General features: G+C 35.9%; 2 protein-coding genes across 3 annotated transcripts; both read left to right on the top strand.

Moving 5' to 3' along the window:
• The first annotated feature begins 2,695 nt into the window (after nt 1-2,695).
• Nucleotides 2,696-9,729, top strand: LOC147398660 (Peptidase C78, ubiquitin fold modifier-specific peptidase 1/ 2). The gene is made up of 13 exons (XM_086447916.1): nt 2,696-2,966; nt 3,051-3,407; nt 4,162-4,427; nt 4,686-4,773; nt 4,876-5,051; nt 5,295-5,385; nt 6,457-6,582; nt 6,669-6,716; nt 6,882-6,958; nt 8,167-8,255; nt 8,523-8,634; nt 8,883-8,985; nt 9,187-9,729. The coding sequence occupies exons 1-13, from the start codon at nt 2,771-2,773 to the stop codon at nt 9,414-9,416; spliced, it is 1,959 nt and encodes a 652-aa protein (XP_086304042.1). The 5' UTR covers nt 2,696-2,770; the 3' UTR covers nt 9,417-9,729.
• A 2,111-nt stretch (nt 9,730-11,840) lies between these two features.
• Nucleotides 11,841-17,272, top strand: LOC147398659 (MA3 DOMAIN-CONTAINING TRANSLATION REGULATORY FACTOR 1-like). 2 transcript variants are annotated; one of them, XM_086447914.1, is made up of 3 exons: nt 11,841-12,305; nt 14,740-14,834; nt 15,186-17,272. In XM_086447914.1, exons 1-3 carry the CDS (start codon nt 12,110-12,112, stop codon nt 16,995-16,997), a joined length of 2,103 nt encoding a protein of 700 aa, XP_086304040.1. In that variant the 5' UTR covers nt 11,841-12,109; the 3' UTR covers nt 16,998-17,272. The 2 variants fall into 2 exon arrangements, with proteins under 2 accessions (XP_086304040.1, XP_086304041.1); XM_086447915.1 differs by having other exon boundaries at nt 12,198-12,305; nt 14,520-14,834.
• The last annotated feature ends 645 nt before the right edge of the window (nt 17,273-17,917 follow it).

Genomic DNA, 17,917 nt, shown 5'->3' with positions numbered 1-17,917 from the left:
GCAAACCTCAATAAAATAAGATAAAATAAAATTTTATATTAAAAGTTAACTAAATTTTTTATAGAAAAGTTAAGGGTTTTCTAAAAGGAATGAAGACAAAGCTTTGAAGATGAGGTTCAATTATTTAAAAGCAATCTACCAAACCGTGGAAGGGCATGTGTAATTTGTAAATCACACCTTTTTTTAAAGTCAAATCATGACTCCTTTGTAATCAAAGGCACCTTGATTTAATATAATAAAAATGTTATAATGTCATTTTCTCATACCTATTAAGATGTAATTGAACCAACTTTTCTAGGGAAAAAAAAAGGAAGAAATTATTATTAAATCTCCTTCTAAGTGCCCAAGTCATCTCCACTCACTTAGTCACTAAAGTTTAACACTAATGCTGACGTGACATAGGGTATTTACTGCGATTCTAACAATTCGAACGTGGGATGTGCACATAACCCTAGATGTGTTTTCTCGTGATACATGTAAAAATCATCTACAGTTATGTACACATCTCCACGTCAGAATTGTGAGAATCGTAGTAGATCCTATGTCACCCAAGCACGGCTCAAAGCTTAATTCAACACTCCTAACCACGTGTCAGGATGATGGTCTATTTATACCGAATACCACTAGCATAAATTTTTAAATGCTTAAGGGAGGTTCTTTGATGGTTGGTGCGATCTCTAAATATAGTATATTTAGTAAAACTTTTCTTTTCTTACTAGTCCTTGGATCTCATCTCCCACATTTCTCATTATTGAATGTCCTAACTGTTTGAACTCATCGTTTTCATCCATAAAAATTGGATTTTAAAATCTTAATCGAATTTTGGAGACTTCATTCCATTGAAAATGATTTAAAAAGGAAGAAGAAGCTATTTTCAAGAATTTTTTTTTAAACATTTAGATGTATGTAAATTTTTTGGATTTTTCACTTTTTTTTCTTAGTTTTTAGATGAAATCGGTCAAGAATGGATCTTTTGGGTTGAAATCATCTAAACAAGTCGTTATTTCAAGTTTTTAGTCGATCCTTCCATGTATTTTGATAAAAAAAACTCAAATATTAAAAATGGGTGGGTTTTACCAATGTCGAGCTCACCACTTTTTATTTATTGTCAAGTTCGACAATAAATAACAAGTGGTGAACTCAACAATAAATAAATAAAACAGTGAGTTCATCAATAATGAAGGGCCATTAAGAAATAAAAAACGGTGAATTCGCCAATAATAAAAAAAAAATGGTGAGTTCACCAATAATGAGAGATCATTAAGAAATAATTTTTTTTTTACTAAATGTCTTGGCAAACTACCATGCAAAACTTAGGGATTATTTAAAAAAATATCCCTCTGTCAGGGTCCTTTAAGTAATTTTCCCAATGCTTAAACACCCTACCGAGGATCACACCCCCTTTGAAGGATTCTATTAACACCTTAAATCCAATCTGCTAACATGGGTCCCAGTAAAGGATCTGATTTGATATTGATAGCTGCTATTGTCACACCAACTTTTGCTAATGTCATACCAATTCATTCGTAAATCACCAAAGATTTGCACACAAAATTTGGTGCGGCAATACAGCTCTCTTGATATTTTGGACAATATTAACCGACACTTTGAGATGTATGTATTAGGAATTAGGGTCAAGATGGGGACACCATTTAATGCATAAGTGACTATAAGATTGTACCTCATATCGCACATCCTGACATGAAAGTGTGTAACAACCATAGATGCTTTTCGCTAAGATAAAACCACGACTTTTTTTTTTTTTAAATGTTTTTTACAAAATCGTGGGATGCGAACAATGTAAAAAATATTGTATGGTTAATTGTATCCCTTGATCCGTGCCCTTGGAATTATATCATAGAACTTAATTGGAAAATAAGGAATTAAATTGGGAGATTTATTTCATAGGGAAGTTGAGTAAGTCGTGAGTTCGATACCCATTATGAGCATTAATTCCATAACGCCCCGCAAGGCGCACCCTCACTTACTTGGTGCAGGCGTTGCACATGCCCTGGGACTAGCCCTTGGACAAGACCATGGTGGACTGGGCAAAGCCCAGATATGGGCCCGGTCTATTGTCTATCCCCGATTACAGTACAGGAAACTAGGGAAATGAGATAGATATACGAGTAAGGAAGATGAAATCGATGAACATGTGATTGAGAAAAAATGGGTGTATATGAAATAAAGCACCGTGTGTGAGGCCCTGCCTGGGGTCAAGATTGGGCATGCTTAGGCTTGGGTTTTTGAAGTTTGGTTTGAGCACGATTGGCTTACCCCAGCCCACGAACCCCCTAAATGGGCCTTTAACAAAATACCAGCCCACTCAAGGCCCCTTAATATTGAAGAAAAAAATTATAATAGTAAGAGAACAAACAAACCTCCCACACCAAAAGACCTAAATGCCCTCATTTAATATTTGTATCTTTAAAAAAAATATTATAAAGCCCGTAGACCTGAGCCCAGCTCGACTCAAAAGATTTGTAGCCCACTACCAATTAGGGGCCCCGGGTTAGGCCGGGATCGTTTTAAATCTGTCCGACTCGCTACTGTTTGGGCTCGACTTGGCTCCCACAGATCTAGGCCCAAGCGTGCTAGTATCTTACCTCAACTGTTAAAATATGTATTAAAGTAGGGTTTAAGGGGTGGAGATTAAAAATAAAAAAGAAATGAAAATTTAGAAGTTAGAACAACTCCTCTGTTTGTTCCCCAAATTAAAAAACAAAAAACAAAAAAAACCAGAGCAGAGCATAGAGAGCAATACAAATTAATGGAGAACGAAAGCGAGAACAAGAGAAGTGTTAGGGTTTTATGCCGCAAACTCATCATCACCAACAACGAACCTGGTCTTCAATGGCTGATTGGATCTCCATTCTTCCCACAATTCACCATCGTTTCTACCTTCAGATGTCTCCACACCAAACCCTCTAGCGATCTCTTCTCTCCCGATTTCTCCAAAGAATCAGGTAACCAAATCAAACATCTTTGTACAATCTTGTTCAACAAATCAATTGAGATTCATCGTTAACTAATTCTTCACCCAATCGCAGATGATCTTAGAACTCTACTCTTGAGAGGATTCGAAGTGATTGGAGCATTAATTGTAGGAAAAAATCAAAACCTTGAAGAACATGCAAGTAAAGCAGTCGAATCTGCTCGTAAAATCAGAAAAATTCTTTCGAGTAAGGATCGAGGAGTTCACGAAGTGATTGGGGCAGCTGCCGATTCGGGCACTGGTGACATTCAATATTTTGTTTCTGATTCAGAAAATTCTGCCAAAATTGAATCCATTGGTACTGTTGTTTATGAAGATTACCCTGAAAAGTATATATGGGAGAGAGGTTGCTTGATTAGTTGTGAGCTTGGGATGAAATTGCCCATCTATGTTCCTGTAAACAGGCCATCAGGTAATTTGTTATTTTAAATTTCTCAAAAATTTGTAATTTTGTACTATTGGTACTATTAATGGTATCAGTAGACTTTTGGTAGTGAATGATTTGTAGTTATAATTCATCCATATTGAGTCAATCAGGAAACTCATATCTATATGGCTACCGAGCCAATTCGTGGAATGGCAAAATTGCAATGTCATTAACTGCAAAATATGAAATGGACCGAAAATTAACAATTTTGAAGTTCTTATATGGATCCAAAATGGGGCTTAGACCCAAAGCACAGTTGGTTCCATTTGATACATTGCAAAGAAACTTTGAGTTGTGGGTTCAAGTCAAGCTTACTCATAAAAAAAAAGGACCCAAAATGAATGGGTTGATTGTGATGTCTAGTTAAATGAATTCTGAAGTTTGTATTTAACAGGAATTAAAAATTTCGAGTCTTTATCTGTTTTAATGATTTGTAATGATCAAAACCCACGATGAAACTCATATCTATGAAGTATGAAGTAAGCAAACCAATTCATAGAGCGGGTAAATTTCCATGTCATCAATTGCAATATGTAATGGACCCAAAATGTTGTGGAAAAAATGGATGAGATTCATCATCATAAATAGAGGTAAGATATCTGATGTGTAATCTTGTTTCAAGAAACCTTGCAGGTTTACATTGTAGTTGCATGAGCATTCGTCATGGCTTTCTTTTATGTAATTGGGGTATCACTCTCTTATAGCACTAAGTCTCTTGAGAACTATTAATATCTTTCAGATGCTGAAGAGATATTTTCTTCTGCGGTTGATGCTGCTGCTGGTAAGTTCAGAGATCCAAAGGTGGTATATATGATTGAAGGGGCCCACAAAACGTCTGATGGAGTGCCTCCTCCTGTCGTTCTTCGAGGTCTCGAATTAGATTTCGACACAGATCTATCAGAGGTCAATCTTATGAAGAACATTGCCGAAGGATACGATCCGAAGACTCTATCCTGTTCATTCTTTTGTTCGAGAAGTAAACCTCTTTCATCATTTACTTTAGAGGTATGCACGATTCATTTAGATACATTGCAGTTTGTTAATTTTCTAGCATGGATTGTTGTAGTACTTGAAGGAATTTAGTTGGGTTATTTTTAATTAGTACTGGATGCATCTAGTTGATTATGACTGACAATTGCTATTTTCGTCTAATTATCAAAATTATCAATCCTGTGAGGCACCTATACTTTGTTATGATTAGCACCTATGGTGGCCCTTGGCCGGCTTACATTATTCATTCATTGTAAAAGTTCCTTTGGTTAGAATGCAGATGGAATTCACATAAGTATCCTGCATAACCAATCAGGAAATTCTCCAAAATCGTCTGCACCCATCGCTGAGTGTTTTCCAGGTATCTATTTCTCAGGACTTGAATTTGTATCTTAACTCAGTTAATAAGCATATATTGATGTTTCATGTCATTCTTATGAGGGATTCACATTTGTTTTTTCAGCTTCAGAACCTGCAAAACTTTTAGTTGTAAGTTTTAGGATAGAAGTGCTCTGCTATGCTGTGAAAGACCTTCCTCTGGCTTATGCAGTTTCTAAGTTGATTGTGCCTGGATTAGTTGACCAGTTAACTGCAATGAAGAAGGCTTTCATGCCCAACCTTTTAGTACAACATCCTCAGGTAATTTATTTTATTTTATTATTCTTGTTCTTTAAGTATGGTCAGGTAAATGTTAGCCTTTGGGTCCACAAAATTTATTATATCAGCATTTCTCATTTTAAAGAACAATTTTTCTACACATAATTAATTGATGTATCCATTATTCCAACTTTTAAGTTAATCTCATTATCTCCAGTTATATCTTTCAAGAGTTTCTTAAGTACATGATACTGTTCTTTACTAACAAATCTGTTGAGTTGGCAGCTAGTTCCATATCACTTCTGTCCTCCTGGGCTTTTGCATCCAGTAACAGTTATCTATGAACTCAGTTATGGGGAGACAGAGATGAAGCAAGGTAAACCAATCTTCTTCTTCATATTTATTTATTTATTTTAGATGGTGGTCACATCAAAGTTTTAAAATATATTATGAAGAAATTTTAGAACATTCCAAATGATATGCATTTTAGAAGTCGTGGTGCCAGCATATTTCATTATCAAAAAAGCTACTTTAAAGGCTATGATTTAGACCCTTTTTTTACTTCTTAAAGCATTCGACCTGGAATCAGACTGTACCATGATATATGAACCAGACAATATGATTATCTGGTTATTTATATGACTCTCCATGTTGCTGGACCATCTTCTCGTCTAGCTTTGTTTCTATATAAAATGTTTTATATACAAAAGGAAGGTGGCAAATAAAGATTATGGTTCACACAAAGCTAGTCAAGATACTGGACATTTCTAGCAAAACAACCACCACAACCTTCTAGAGGCGCACAAATTATTTTAGGAGGTTAATTTTGTATTACTTGAAGAATAGATATTTTTTTTCTCATTTATCTATGATGGTTTGAACTTATTGACTTGATATTTTCCTCATGCTTACCATTCATTGGCAATAATCAATCAACCTCAGAAAGAGAAGGGAACAATTAATGAAGTTGTGATAGAAAGGTTTATTATGAAAACTGAAAAATTATGCCACCACACATGATTGGCTTTTCCTATACCCTTTCTTCTTCTTGTACATCGTACCAGAGCAAAAACTTCTGTTTTGAACTGATCTACTACGAGTATTTACTTTTCTGAATTCACAGATGATAGTATTTTAACACTTTGCATGCTCAATACACAGAACAGGGTTTTCCTTCTACTTTTCTCATACATGGCTGGGAGCCGAAACCTTTCTTTCAATTTTGGGCTACCTTAACTTTTTTTACTTCTTAGAAATCACAGATACTAGTTTGTTACGTGTGTTTTTTGCACGAAGGACAATTTAGTTAGCCATTCTACATGGTTTGAACTTTGAATTCCTAATATGGTCACTAACTAGGCGCTTTGATTTGTATGTAAGTTAGATGAGCAGTTATTCATAATTTGCCAAATGCTTAATCTTTTCTCAAATGACTTGCTGTTGGCAGTGGAAATTAGAAGATCTCTACACATAAGGCTGGGATTACCCTTGGATCGTCCTCTCCTATTAATTGCTAATGCCCTAAAATTTTCAACTAATAAGAGTATTTCAGGGGGCAACACAATAAGAAATGGTAATTATTAATTTCTCCAGACATGCATTGATCATGGACTCAATACCTAACTGTTAACTCTGCATTTACTTTAAATGAAATTGCAGCTTCAGCCTTGCTTAAAGATGTACATAATGAAATCCCGAGCAGTGGAGGTTAGTCTGTTGGAATGAATTACTATACATTTTCTTGCTATTTTTATTTATTGGATATTTAAATTGGATTTTTGTGGTGGGACCACACAAATCCTGTTTTCTTACTTCTTTTCAGTTGTGCACTGTTTTCTAATATTGTGATTACTTCATCAATGTCTGATGCAGTGTCAGGAGGCTTCATCTCTCAGATTGATGGATCTTATGAATACTATCATTACCTCCAAGATGGTTTTGATGACTCTGTAATGGACTTAACCTTTTTTTTTTTTGGAAGATTATGGACTTAACCTTTTCAAGTTGCTCTGTGACTACATTCAAAGAGAATGTTAAGCTATGATACTATTTGCTATTGAATGATAGATAATTTTGGTTTTCCTAGTGTTAGCATGTATGGTTCATATTGAGAATTTGTTAGACAGTTCTTGCAAGTTCATTTGCACTGTGCTTGCATGTCTGTGTTCACTTCCATGAAGTATAGAAATCATATACAAAGGATTTCCATTTTCAATTTTACTTCTGTAAATTCAGGAAGAAATGCATCAGTTTACTTTTAGGTTTATATATATATATATATATTTCATGATACATCATATACAATGTTAAAGTTTTGTGCAAATACTAGCAAATGATTACACCACAATTTACCTAGCAATCCAAATATGGATTATAGAGATGTTGTTCCAAGCATAAACAAAACATCTTTTTACAAAATAAGCAAAACCATGTTTCAGAAATTCTTTATCATCAAATTAGCATGTTTTCATCTCTTAGCAAGAAAATCTCAATTCGGAATCTTTCAAAAGTGCCTACCCAGATGTGCTTTTCTTATCATCCATGCTTAGGTGATTTTTCATGGGAATAACATCCTTATGAAACGATTTCTTACGTATCAATGAGTTTTCTTTTCATCCATGAAAAAATCTATTATCTTGAAATGGAGGAAAGATATTCAAAATAGGCTACCGATGATTCCCTCAAAATCACATTTCATTTCATGCTCTTGTCCTATAACCCCTTTGGAGATTTCTGACAAGATCCCCCTATTAACTTCTGTTTAAATCTTTATGACCTTTTTTAATTTAAAATATGGGAAAAAGTCAAATACTAAAAAAAAAACAAAACACACTAATGAGGGAAAAATATGTTGAAATGAGTCAAATAATCTTGTCTGTGTAGAAATGCACTGCACGTTAGAAATTTGTTTAACTAGTAATAAAGTCCACTGGTTTTCTTTCTTGTAGTGTTCAAGTTATTATAAAAAAATCACAAAAATAGGATTCAATTTTTTACACCATATGTATTTTGTAGATTTCAATTCAGTATTTGAAATGGCTAGAATTTAATGTGTTCTGGAATGGATTGAATTTCAGATGGGTTGTTTTCTTCAGATTTTGTGTTCTATGTTTTACTGTGCAATTCTTAAGATTCTAACAAGTCGATTACTTGCTAGGGCTGGGGGTGTGCTTACCGCTCTTTACAAACCATTATCTCATGGTTTAGACTTCAACACTACACATCCATTGAAGTCCCTTTGCACAGGTAATGGAGATTTCATTCATTTAATTTATTTTTTAAGATGTAATCATGCCTTCTTTTAGCTTGACGATCGATACTCAATTTGCACTTTATCAAACTTTAGACTCTAATTTCGATTGGCTGTTTAAATGGCTAATGTTCCGAGGGTTTGCTTCTTTGTGGAGGGCTATCAATAAATGGATGCAAATGTGTGATTGTATAGATGACTCATAATCCAGAAGTATAATGTTAATTGTAACAGTATGCCTAAAAGTTTCCTTCTTCTCTCAGGGAAATCCAACAGGCACTTGTGGAGATTGGTGACAAGGATCCATCTTTTATTGGCTCACGCGAATGGATTGGAGCCATTGAATTAAGCTTTGTTTTGGACAAGCTTCTTGGTGTAAGTATGCCATTTCATTTAAACACTTTTAGTAATAAAGGATATAAGTGGTTGGAATTTTCGCTTAATATATTTAGAAGATGAGATGATATCAAAATTAAATTGTACCACCTATAAAGATTTGGTCGTAATGTAAACCTTAATACACTATGGTTCTATAATTATTCAAAGAAGTGTACTAGGACTTTGTTATAATGGTTGTACACATGGATATTTTGACTTTGACCTTATGGATTGCTGCCGAGCAGGTCAGTTGCAAAATCTTAAATGTCAGATCTGGAGCAGAGCTTCCTGAAAAATGTCGAGAGCTGGCCTTGCATTTTGAGACCCAGGGAACCCCAGTGATGATTGGTGAGTGAAAACAGAAAAGAAAAAGAATCTAGCTTATCTATAATTGGACAACTTCCAACATATGCTGGAAAGATTTATTTAGTACCTTTCACCTTATCCTTTCTTTGTCTCACGTATGAGATGTACCTTTGATTTGGCTGCGTTAGTGAGCAAGAAAATGAAGAAGAAAAAAAGAGTGAATAATTGTCCTTTTAAATGCAGGTGGTGGTGTTCTAGCCTATACCCTATTGGGAGTTGACTACAATGAAGCTAGTGGGGACTGTGCCTACCTTATATTGGATCCTCATTACACGGGTAGTGACGATCTTAAGAAGATTGTGAATGGTGGGTGGTGTGGGTGGAAAAAGGCTGTTGATAGTAAGGGCAAGAATTTCTTCTTGCACGACAAATTTTATAATCTTCTGCTGCCACAGAGACCCAACATGGTCTGAAAGTAATGTAGGATGAATCAAGGACTGAAGTTTAAAAATATATTTATATGGTTACATTGGCGTACAAAGAGAGCACACCAGTAGTTTGGCAGCTAACCTTCCCGACACTGATTCTGAAGTACTCCTGTTGACGAAATTTTCAAGGATGTATATTATTGTTCACTATCTATGTTTTATTGGTTCTTATTCAGATAGGAATGCAGAGACAAAAAGTGTTGGTGTTTGCTAACTACAGAGCGAGTGAAATGTTTTCATTATTTGGTGCTAAGGCAGTTTCACTGTTAATGTTATAAGTACAATTATTGGATGTTAATCTTCATTCTAATAAACATGTTTTTTTGGAAATGCAACTCTTTAACTTCTATGAATTATTACACTGTACTAGTATTGCACTACAGGGCGTGACTTCATTGAGACTAGTTTGTTCTCGCTGGTGCGAAATTTGAACGTGTGTTCTCCGACTCAGTCAACTCCTCCAGCAGTGGGTGTTGATGGAGATTACGTTGCACGAACTAGTCATGTAGTGGAGAATCAAACTCTATCAATCTTTCCAACACAATCAGGGCTCTTTTCTCTTCATCTTTCTTATCATTGGTGATGGTGTTTTGTCCTTGGAGTGAGCTAGATGTGTCTACGAAAGAGCAAAACTATTGATATTCGCTGGTAAACAATGTTGAGTAATGTAGAAGGCCCAGATCTAAACATGTTTAAAATTTCTGGAAGGCTCTCTAACTCAGCTCATTAATTAGGGTCATTTTTTTAAAAAGAACTACTCAAACACCAATTTGATTTATAACACATTGAAGCTGGACTAGTTGACCTGGCTGGAGTTAGGTTGATGGCAAGATTATAAAGGAAATCTAATCGAGAAACCTAATCATTTGACGTCTTGTATGTTGACAAAATAATAGTTTATAGACGAGAAACCTAATCATTTGACATTTTATATGTTGACAAAATAATAGTTTATAGACGATTTGAGTTTTGTTTATATAATAAAACACAATTGTGAGATCTATTGTTATTACAATTTTAATCTTATCCTCCCACCATCTAGTCACTATAGTCTTTATGTGAGATTCACCACTATCTCACATTATTGATCTTCTTCTTCAATCTCTTAAACTTTATTTTATTTTCTCTTCTCCCTCTCCCTTTTTCAATAATATCTCTTTAACTTTACTTTTTCCCTCTTTTATCTTTTCAATCCTAAAAATATTTTTTTTTTATATAATATCTCTCTAACTTTAATATTTTTTCTTTTTTACTCTTTTAACTCCCAAAGAGGGTGTATGTGCCTACAACATGTGTGAACTCTAGATTATATAATAAAAACAATTGTAGGACCCATTTTTGTTGGGAAGGGGGCAAACTTTCATCAAATTAGGATAACCATCTCATCCAATGATAATTTTTATGGGGCTCACCTTATTTCCTTTTCTCTTCATCCCCTTTAACTTTAATATATTTTCTCTTTTACTCTTTTAGCAACTCATTTAATTGTTTTTCATCTTTTACCTTGTAATCTCAATATCTTTTAATAATACCTGTAACTTTATTTTTAATTTTTTCGCTTTTATCCTCTTAATCTCAAAGTGAATGCTCGTGTGGTAGGTACAGGTGAACTCTAGTTTGAGTTGCAATCTACGATCATAGATTTTGTTTTTCATTCTTTAAAGGAGTTTCATCGAAAAAGGTGGGACTCACATAAATACAATAAAATGAAACCACCCTTTAAAAGAGGATGTTCGTGTGGTAGGCACGGGTGAACTCTAGTTTGATTTGCAATTTACAATCATAGATTTTGTTTTTCATTTCTTTAGAGGAGTTCCATTGAAAAAGGTGAGAGTCACATAAATACAATAAAATGAAACTACCCTTGAAAGTGCACTTAAAATAACATAGAGCTGCTATTGACACCCAACTTTTACTTAATACATCCTAATTAAAAGTAAAGAAATGATTAAAAATAAGTAAAAGTTGGAGTGCCAATATAAGTTCATTTGGAGTACTATATAAGGAGAGCTGCTATTGTCACGCTAACTTTTAGCCACACCAATTCCTAGGTAAATAACCAAAGAATTGCAACAGTTGGTGTGACAATAGTAACTCTTTAAATAATTTAAGAAATTGGAGTGTAATTAGTAAAGTTGGGGTGCCAATAGAAACTCTAAAATAGAAAGGCTCGATTTGGTCGCTTTTTTTTAATTCACTAATAGAAGATGGAAGTATGGAACTTCCACGGAGTTAACCATTTAACCAAGACATTAAATATGAAAGAGTAGTGGCATTTTAGTAATTGTGAAATACATCGAAAGATGGGCCACCGTCTCGAAGGCAAAGGCCACGTGGAAGGACAGAGCCTGGTGACGTGTACTTGAAGCCAAAGGCTTATAAAAGCCTACTATCACTGCCCATTCTCTTCTCATTTCTCATTCGTCTCTTTCTCTTTCTGTCTCTGCAGGAAAGAGCGAATGTTTTTTGGATCTATAGAGACGAGAATCTAGGGTTTCAAGTTAGGGTTTCTGCAACTCTACTCTCCACTGTGTCTTCTACTATTTCTCGTCTCCTATTCGGAGATCCTGACCAAGACAAAGAAGCATTCGTGAAGGAAGATCTCTGCAACTGCACCTTTAATGGTGAATTAGAGTTTCGAATAGCAGTTGAAAGTGCTGAAGTTATTGATTATAGATATGGCTTCAAACAAGGGGTTTCTTACTGACGACCAGAGAGAATTATTGAAAATTTCTACATCCCCAAAATCCCCTACATCGTTGCTTCCTGAACATCAGATTAAAGTTTCCACGTGTGGGAAGGCTCCGACAGTTGGGTTTCCTGTGAGGCACGTGCGTCGATCACACTCGGGAAAGCTTGTACGTGTGAAGAAGGGTAAGTTGGTTCTTTTCATCATTTTTGTTGAGATGGGTGTAATTAAGTTGCTTCTTCTGATACGAACTGAGAAAAAAATTGCAAATTTTAAATTGCATTCTTGCAAGATGAAGTTTTTAGATTTTATTTCATTTAAAGAAAAATGTGATATTTTAATTTCAGAACTTGTTGATGAATGTTAAACCAGATTTCTCGTCTGAGTAATTGTACAAAGGTTTGTAGTATTTAAGGAAATGGGTCACATTTTGTTGATATGGATAGTAATCTATGAATGATGGCCGCCGTTTGAGTCGTATTTTGATACATACTATTACCAATGTTTGGTGTACCAAAGGCTTAAAATCGCTTTCTGAGGCAATGTTTTGGTCAAGAGAAAAATCAATAATGTCTTGATACATTTCCGAAACATTTAATGTTTCGGAATTTTGATGTTTCATTTCGGTCTCACCCAATACCTATACATTCCTATACAATACAATATTTTGAACCATGGGCGCTCCCAAACAAAGGGGCAGGATTGAAAGGGGGGTTGGGTTTACAAAAAAATGCGGGGCATAACCTTTTTTTTTTTCACTATTTACTTTTAGTTCAGATCATTTTATTTCTTTACCCTTGTTTTTTGTTTTATTTTTAGAATCATCGAAGCCTTTTCCAAACAAATATGGGGTTGGTTTATCGGATCCTGATTCACCACACAATTCTATCAGAGGACTTTATCCTCAATAATGTAAGATTGTTATTTTAGTCTACTGGTGATGTGGAAACAACATCGGTGTTTTTTTTTGATCGGTTACAACATCAGTGTTATCATTAGTTTTTTTTTTTCTTTATTTTTTAAATATTTTTTGAATAATTTATAGATATATTTTTTAAATCTTTTTCTGCTATGGTCATATGCGTTAAAGATCTGATCAACATTGAAGATATACTCTTAGTAATTTTTTATTTATTTTTGAATATGTTAAACTCTTTTTATAGATGACACAAATTTATATAGAAGCAAAGAAACAAAGTACAAGACGAAGGGGTATGAGAGGACCTCCTAAAAAATAGAAGGAGAAAACGAGACCAAAGTGAACACAAATGAAAATTCTACCGATGACTTACAATACTATCAAAGCATACATGCTCCCATCTAAATAAAAAAAAAATCCTTGAAAAAGAAACCCTTAAACTCAGGTTATAATTTTCACCAAAAAATAATAATCCTAAAATGCTCTCAATGACATCACTAACCAAACTTTTGTTTCCTGAAATAACTTGATCATTTCTGTCCTTCTGAATACCCCAACAGACAACAGAATAGGGTCAAACTCCACATAATCCTCTTCCTATCAACAAAGATTGAGAAGTGCGAAAATGCAAAAGGTAGTAGACCAATTTACAAAATACTTTATAAATAGTCTTATGCTGTTCTCATGGATTTTAAAATTTGATATTGCTTGTTCTTTTTGCCACATAGCAAAGATCATCCCATTTTGCTGATGATCACGAGCCTTCCAACGCGAAAATTGTCTTGATGGAAAAGCTTCCAAATCCAAAGGGATTATGCCACATAGCAATGATCATCCCATTTTGCTGATGATATTCCCATCGAGTGTAGTGCTTCTAAAATGTACGGAACTAAAAACTATTCCAAATCTAAGGGGAGATCTTCCCCCTTTTGCTGTTGATACCTCCATCGAGGGTGGTGGTGGCTTTGCTGATGGCTTTATTGGACTAAGCAGTACATAAATGACCTCTGATGTTTGGTTCTGAATTTCCTAGGTAGAAGGAAGAAACTTCATATATTTATTGTTTTCATTATGAGAAATATACACATTTGATATTCCGATTGGAGATTTTGATCCCTATAATTGGCTGACAAAACTTCCTCACTCTTTGGTCACTGAGCCAGACCATCTTGTTCTCAGATTATATATATTAGCAAAATTAGTTTGGTTTAATGTTAATGGAGCTGAGGGTTTTATAGATTGCCAAAGGCATGTTTTTTGCAGGGACATTTTCAGCAGCTATTAGATTTTGTACGACTTCCTTCAGTCATGAATAATAATAATGCTGTTCTTGTTAGATTTAGTGGAAGTTGTGGAGCTAAACTTTTCTGTTTTTAGCGAAAATTGAGTAGTCTCAATAGGTGACAGAACTAAGGGAAAGATTATGAAATGTTTGGTTATGTGTGATGAAGATCAATAACAACCCAAATGAGAAAAACAGGTTGAAGGTTCTGAAGAGCTCAACGAAGACCGATGAAAATGTGGATTGAAGAGAAACTTTGAACACACTTGAATTAACAAAAAAGTGGCTTTAGACAGAATTGAATGGAGCAACATGATTCGTTGGCCCCAATTTTTTTGGGATAAGGCTTTGATGATGATGATGCTTGCTTGTCATGGTATTTTTGAATCACTGGTTTACTCTAAATCAATGGTAACAGATGGCGCTGGTGGAAAAGGCACATGGGGCAAAATACTCGACACTGATGGTGTTTCACATCTTGATCGGAATGATCCAAACTATGACAGTGATGAGGTAGTTACCGTTCTCCCTCATTTTCAGATTTTCCATGTTATATCCTTGCATTTGCGAGGACGTATGCTAGCTACTATCACTCCACAGGGGTTTTAATAGCTCTTATCTCTGTTATTCTAGTAGTAGAATGAAGCTTCTAGTTTCTTTGGTTGTAAATTTTATTTATTTATTGATTTATTTTTTGATGGGTAAGCTGGACTTGAACCCACGACCTCAAAGTTGTTTTGCAATGTGTCAAACCAACTAGGCTATGGGTCTAAGCCCATTGTAAGTATTGTTCAACATGGATCTACCTATAGTAATTATCTGCGGTTATATTTTACTCATCTGCATTTCCCATCATACGCCCAGGAACCATATAAACTTGTAGGATCTACCATCTCTGATCCCTTGGAAGAATATAAGAAAGCCATCATCACTATAATAGAGGAATACTTCACCACAGGTGATACAGAAGTGGCAGCGTCAGACCTCAGAGATCTCGGCTCAAGTGAGTACCATCCCTATTTTGTAAAGAGGCTTGTATCTGTGGCCCTGGATAGACATGATAAGGAGAAGGAGATGGCTTCAGTTTTGCTATCAGCTCTCTATGCTGATGTAATCAGCTCAGCTCAGATTAGCCAAGGATTTATCTTGCTTCTCGAGGCCACTGATGACCTGGCACTTGACATACTTGATGCAGTTGACGTCCTTGCTTTATTCATCGCACGTGCGGTGGTTGATGATATCCTCCCCCCAGCTTTCCTCAGCAGAGCAAAGAAAACACTCTTGCAATACCCCAAAGGACTTCAGGTTTTACAAACAGCTGAGAAAAGCTATCTTTCAGCTCCCCACCATGCAGAAATTGTGGAGAAAAGATGGGGTGGTAGCACTCACGTCACTGTTGAAGAGGCAAAGAAAAAGATTGCTGATTTGTTGAGGGAGTATGTTGAGAGTGGAGATACAGCCGAGGCCTGTCGATGCATAAGGGAGCTAGGGTTCTCGTTCTTCCATCACGAGGTTGTGAAGAGGTCTCTAGTCCTTGCCATGGAGATCCCAACAGGAGAGTTCCTCATATTGAAACTTTTGAAAGAAGCAGCGGAAGAAGGACTAATAAGTTCTAGTCAGATGGTGAAGGGGTTTGGACGGATGGCTGAGAGCCTCGATGACCTCTCTCTCGACATCCCATCTGCAAAAGCTTTGTTCCAGTTGATTGTTCCAAAGGCGATTTCTGAAGGGTGTCTGGATGCTTCATTTCTCAAATCATCTGGTGAAGATGACAAAAATGTGGGGCATTTCAAGGAAGAGTTTGTGACGATTATTCATGAATATTTTCTCTCAGATGACATACCTGAACTCATTCGAAGCCTTGAAGATCTTTCTGCTCCAGAGTTCAACCCAATCTTTCTCAAGAAGCTAATCACCATTGCCATGGACAAGAAGAACAGAGAGAAGGAGATGGCATCTGTTCTTCTATCTGCGCTTCATTCCGAAATATTCTCAACCGAAGACATCGTCAATGGGTTTGTCATGCTTCTGGAGTCTGCGGAGGATACTGCACTCGATATTTTGGACGCCTCATATGAGCTCGCGCTCTTCCTGGCAAGGGCAGTAATTGATGATGTCTTGGCTCCTTTAAATTTGGAGGAGATCAGCAGTAAGCTGCAGCCAAATTGTAGCAGGACTGAGACTGTCCACATGGCACGCTCTCTTCTTGTTGCCCGTCATGCCGGCGAGAGGATCCTCAGATGCTGGGGTGGTGGCACCACTGGTTGGGCCATCGAGGATGCCAAAGATAAGATAACGAAACTCTTGGAGGAGTACGAGAGTGGGGGCGTGTTAGGCGAGGCTTGTCAATGCATTCGTGATCTTGAGATGCCTTTCTTCAACCACGAGGTGGTGAAGAAGGCACTTGTTATGGCGATGGAGAAGAAGAATGACAGGTTGATGCTTGATCTGCTGCAGGAGTGCTATGGAGAAGGACTAATTACGATTAACCAGATCACAAAAGGCTTCACTAGGATAAGGGATGGGATCGATGACTTAGCTCTAGACATTCCAAATGCAAAGGAGAAGTTTGTGTTCTATGTGGAGCATGCCAAGAAGAATGTGTGGTTGCTGCCGTCCTTTGAAATATCTTGTGCAGGTGCTTTCCCTTCACCAACCCCATCTGTTGTTGCTTGAGAAACACATACCATGTTCCTCTGGTGTATGTAGTTGGCCATTAACCTCTTTTGTACTTTTAACTTATGTCTGTTAACAACTTAACAGTATGCTTTGGAAGTAGATTGAATGGGATGGGTGGAGTTAATTCAGGTTGTGCTTTCTCATCCCATCTCATGTACAGAGATTAGGTTAGTCTTTAATTCCTAAGCTTCAATTTTAAAAGGATTTTAACATTGATGATGCTTCTTATGTGTTGTTCGTGATGGAAATAATAAAGGGTTATTGTTGTAGTCCTTGTAGTGTTGTTTGTGAATTTTCTCTTACTGTTTTGCATTGTCCAAGTTCTGAGTGATTTGTGCAATTGTCTGGACTTTCGGACTGGTAAAGTGACCATATGAAACATTTCCTTTGAAGAGTTTTCTTTCCGACCTCTTGAAACTTGTGTGTGTGTGTGTGTGTGTGTGTTGGAAACTCACAAATAAGGGACTATTCGGTACATTGGTGGATCAATGAATAAATCATTAGTATCATCTTCTTCAACCTTAATTCTTCTTTTTCAAATCAGAAATTTGTCTATTTTTCAATTTTGAAATAAGAGCATGAGTTTTTCCTAAAATCCATTGTCTTCAACCTTTAGGATAAAACTTTACCCTTCAACCTCATAATTTTTTTTTTCTTTTAAATCTCCATCAATCTTCAAATCTCAAAAACAAGATCAGGTTTTTATAAGGAGATTGAAGGCGATAGGTTCTTTGGCCATAAAAGTTGTTATTAACTGCTGAACATGTCCTAGGGTGGGTGGTTGGTACGTGTGACCTGTCACAGAGAGAGAGAGAGAGAGAGAGAGAAGGTTTTTTTTTTATATACTATAAATCCAGAAGCATCATTTGTATAAGCTCAAAAATTTTCCAAAAATTTTGAAAACTTTCTCAGACTAA

The sequence above is a fragment of the Akebia trifoliata genome, chromosome 7 (assembly GCF_017979445.1).
Source record: "Akebia trifoliata isolate Shusen 1 chromosome 7, ASM1797944v1, whole genome shotgun sequence".
Classification (NCBI taxonomy): Eukaryota; Viridiplantae; Streptophyta; class Magnoliopsida; order Ranunculales; family Lardizabalaceae; genus Akebia; species Akebia trifoliata.
This window is presented reverse-complemented; position numbering and strand designations above follow the sequence as displayed.

Excerpts from the sequence above, each read along its gene's own strand:
- LOC147398659 (XM_086447914.1), top strand. The coding sequence starts at position 12,110 with ATGGCTTCAAACAAGGGGTTTCTTACTGACGACCAGAGAGAATTATTG. Across the intron at positions 12,306-14,739 it reads GCTTGTACGTGTGAAGAAGG|ATGGCGCTGGTGGAAAAGGC; the intron begins GTAAGTTGGTTC and ends CAATGGTAACAG. Across the intron at positions 14,835-15,185 it reads CAAACTATGACAGTGATGAG|GAACCATATAAACTTGTAGG; the intron begins GTAGTTACCGTT and ends TCATACGCCCAG.
- LOC147398660 (XM_086447916.1), top strand. The coding sequence starts at position 2,771 with ATGGAGAACGAAAGCGAGAACAAGAGAAGTGTTAGGGTTTTATGCCGC. Across the intron at positions 2,967-3,050 it reads CGATTTCTCCAAAGAATCAG|ATGATCTTAGAACTCTACTC; the intron begins GTAACCAAATCA and ends ACCCAATCGCAG. Across the intron at positions 5,386-6,456 it reads GGAGACAGAGATGAAGCAAG|TGGAAATTAGAAGATCTCTA; the intron begins GTAAACCAATCT and ends TGCTGTTGGCAG.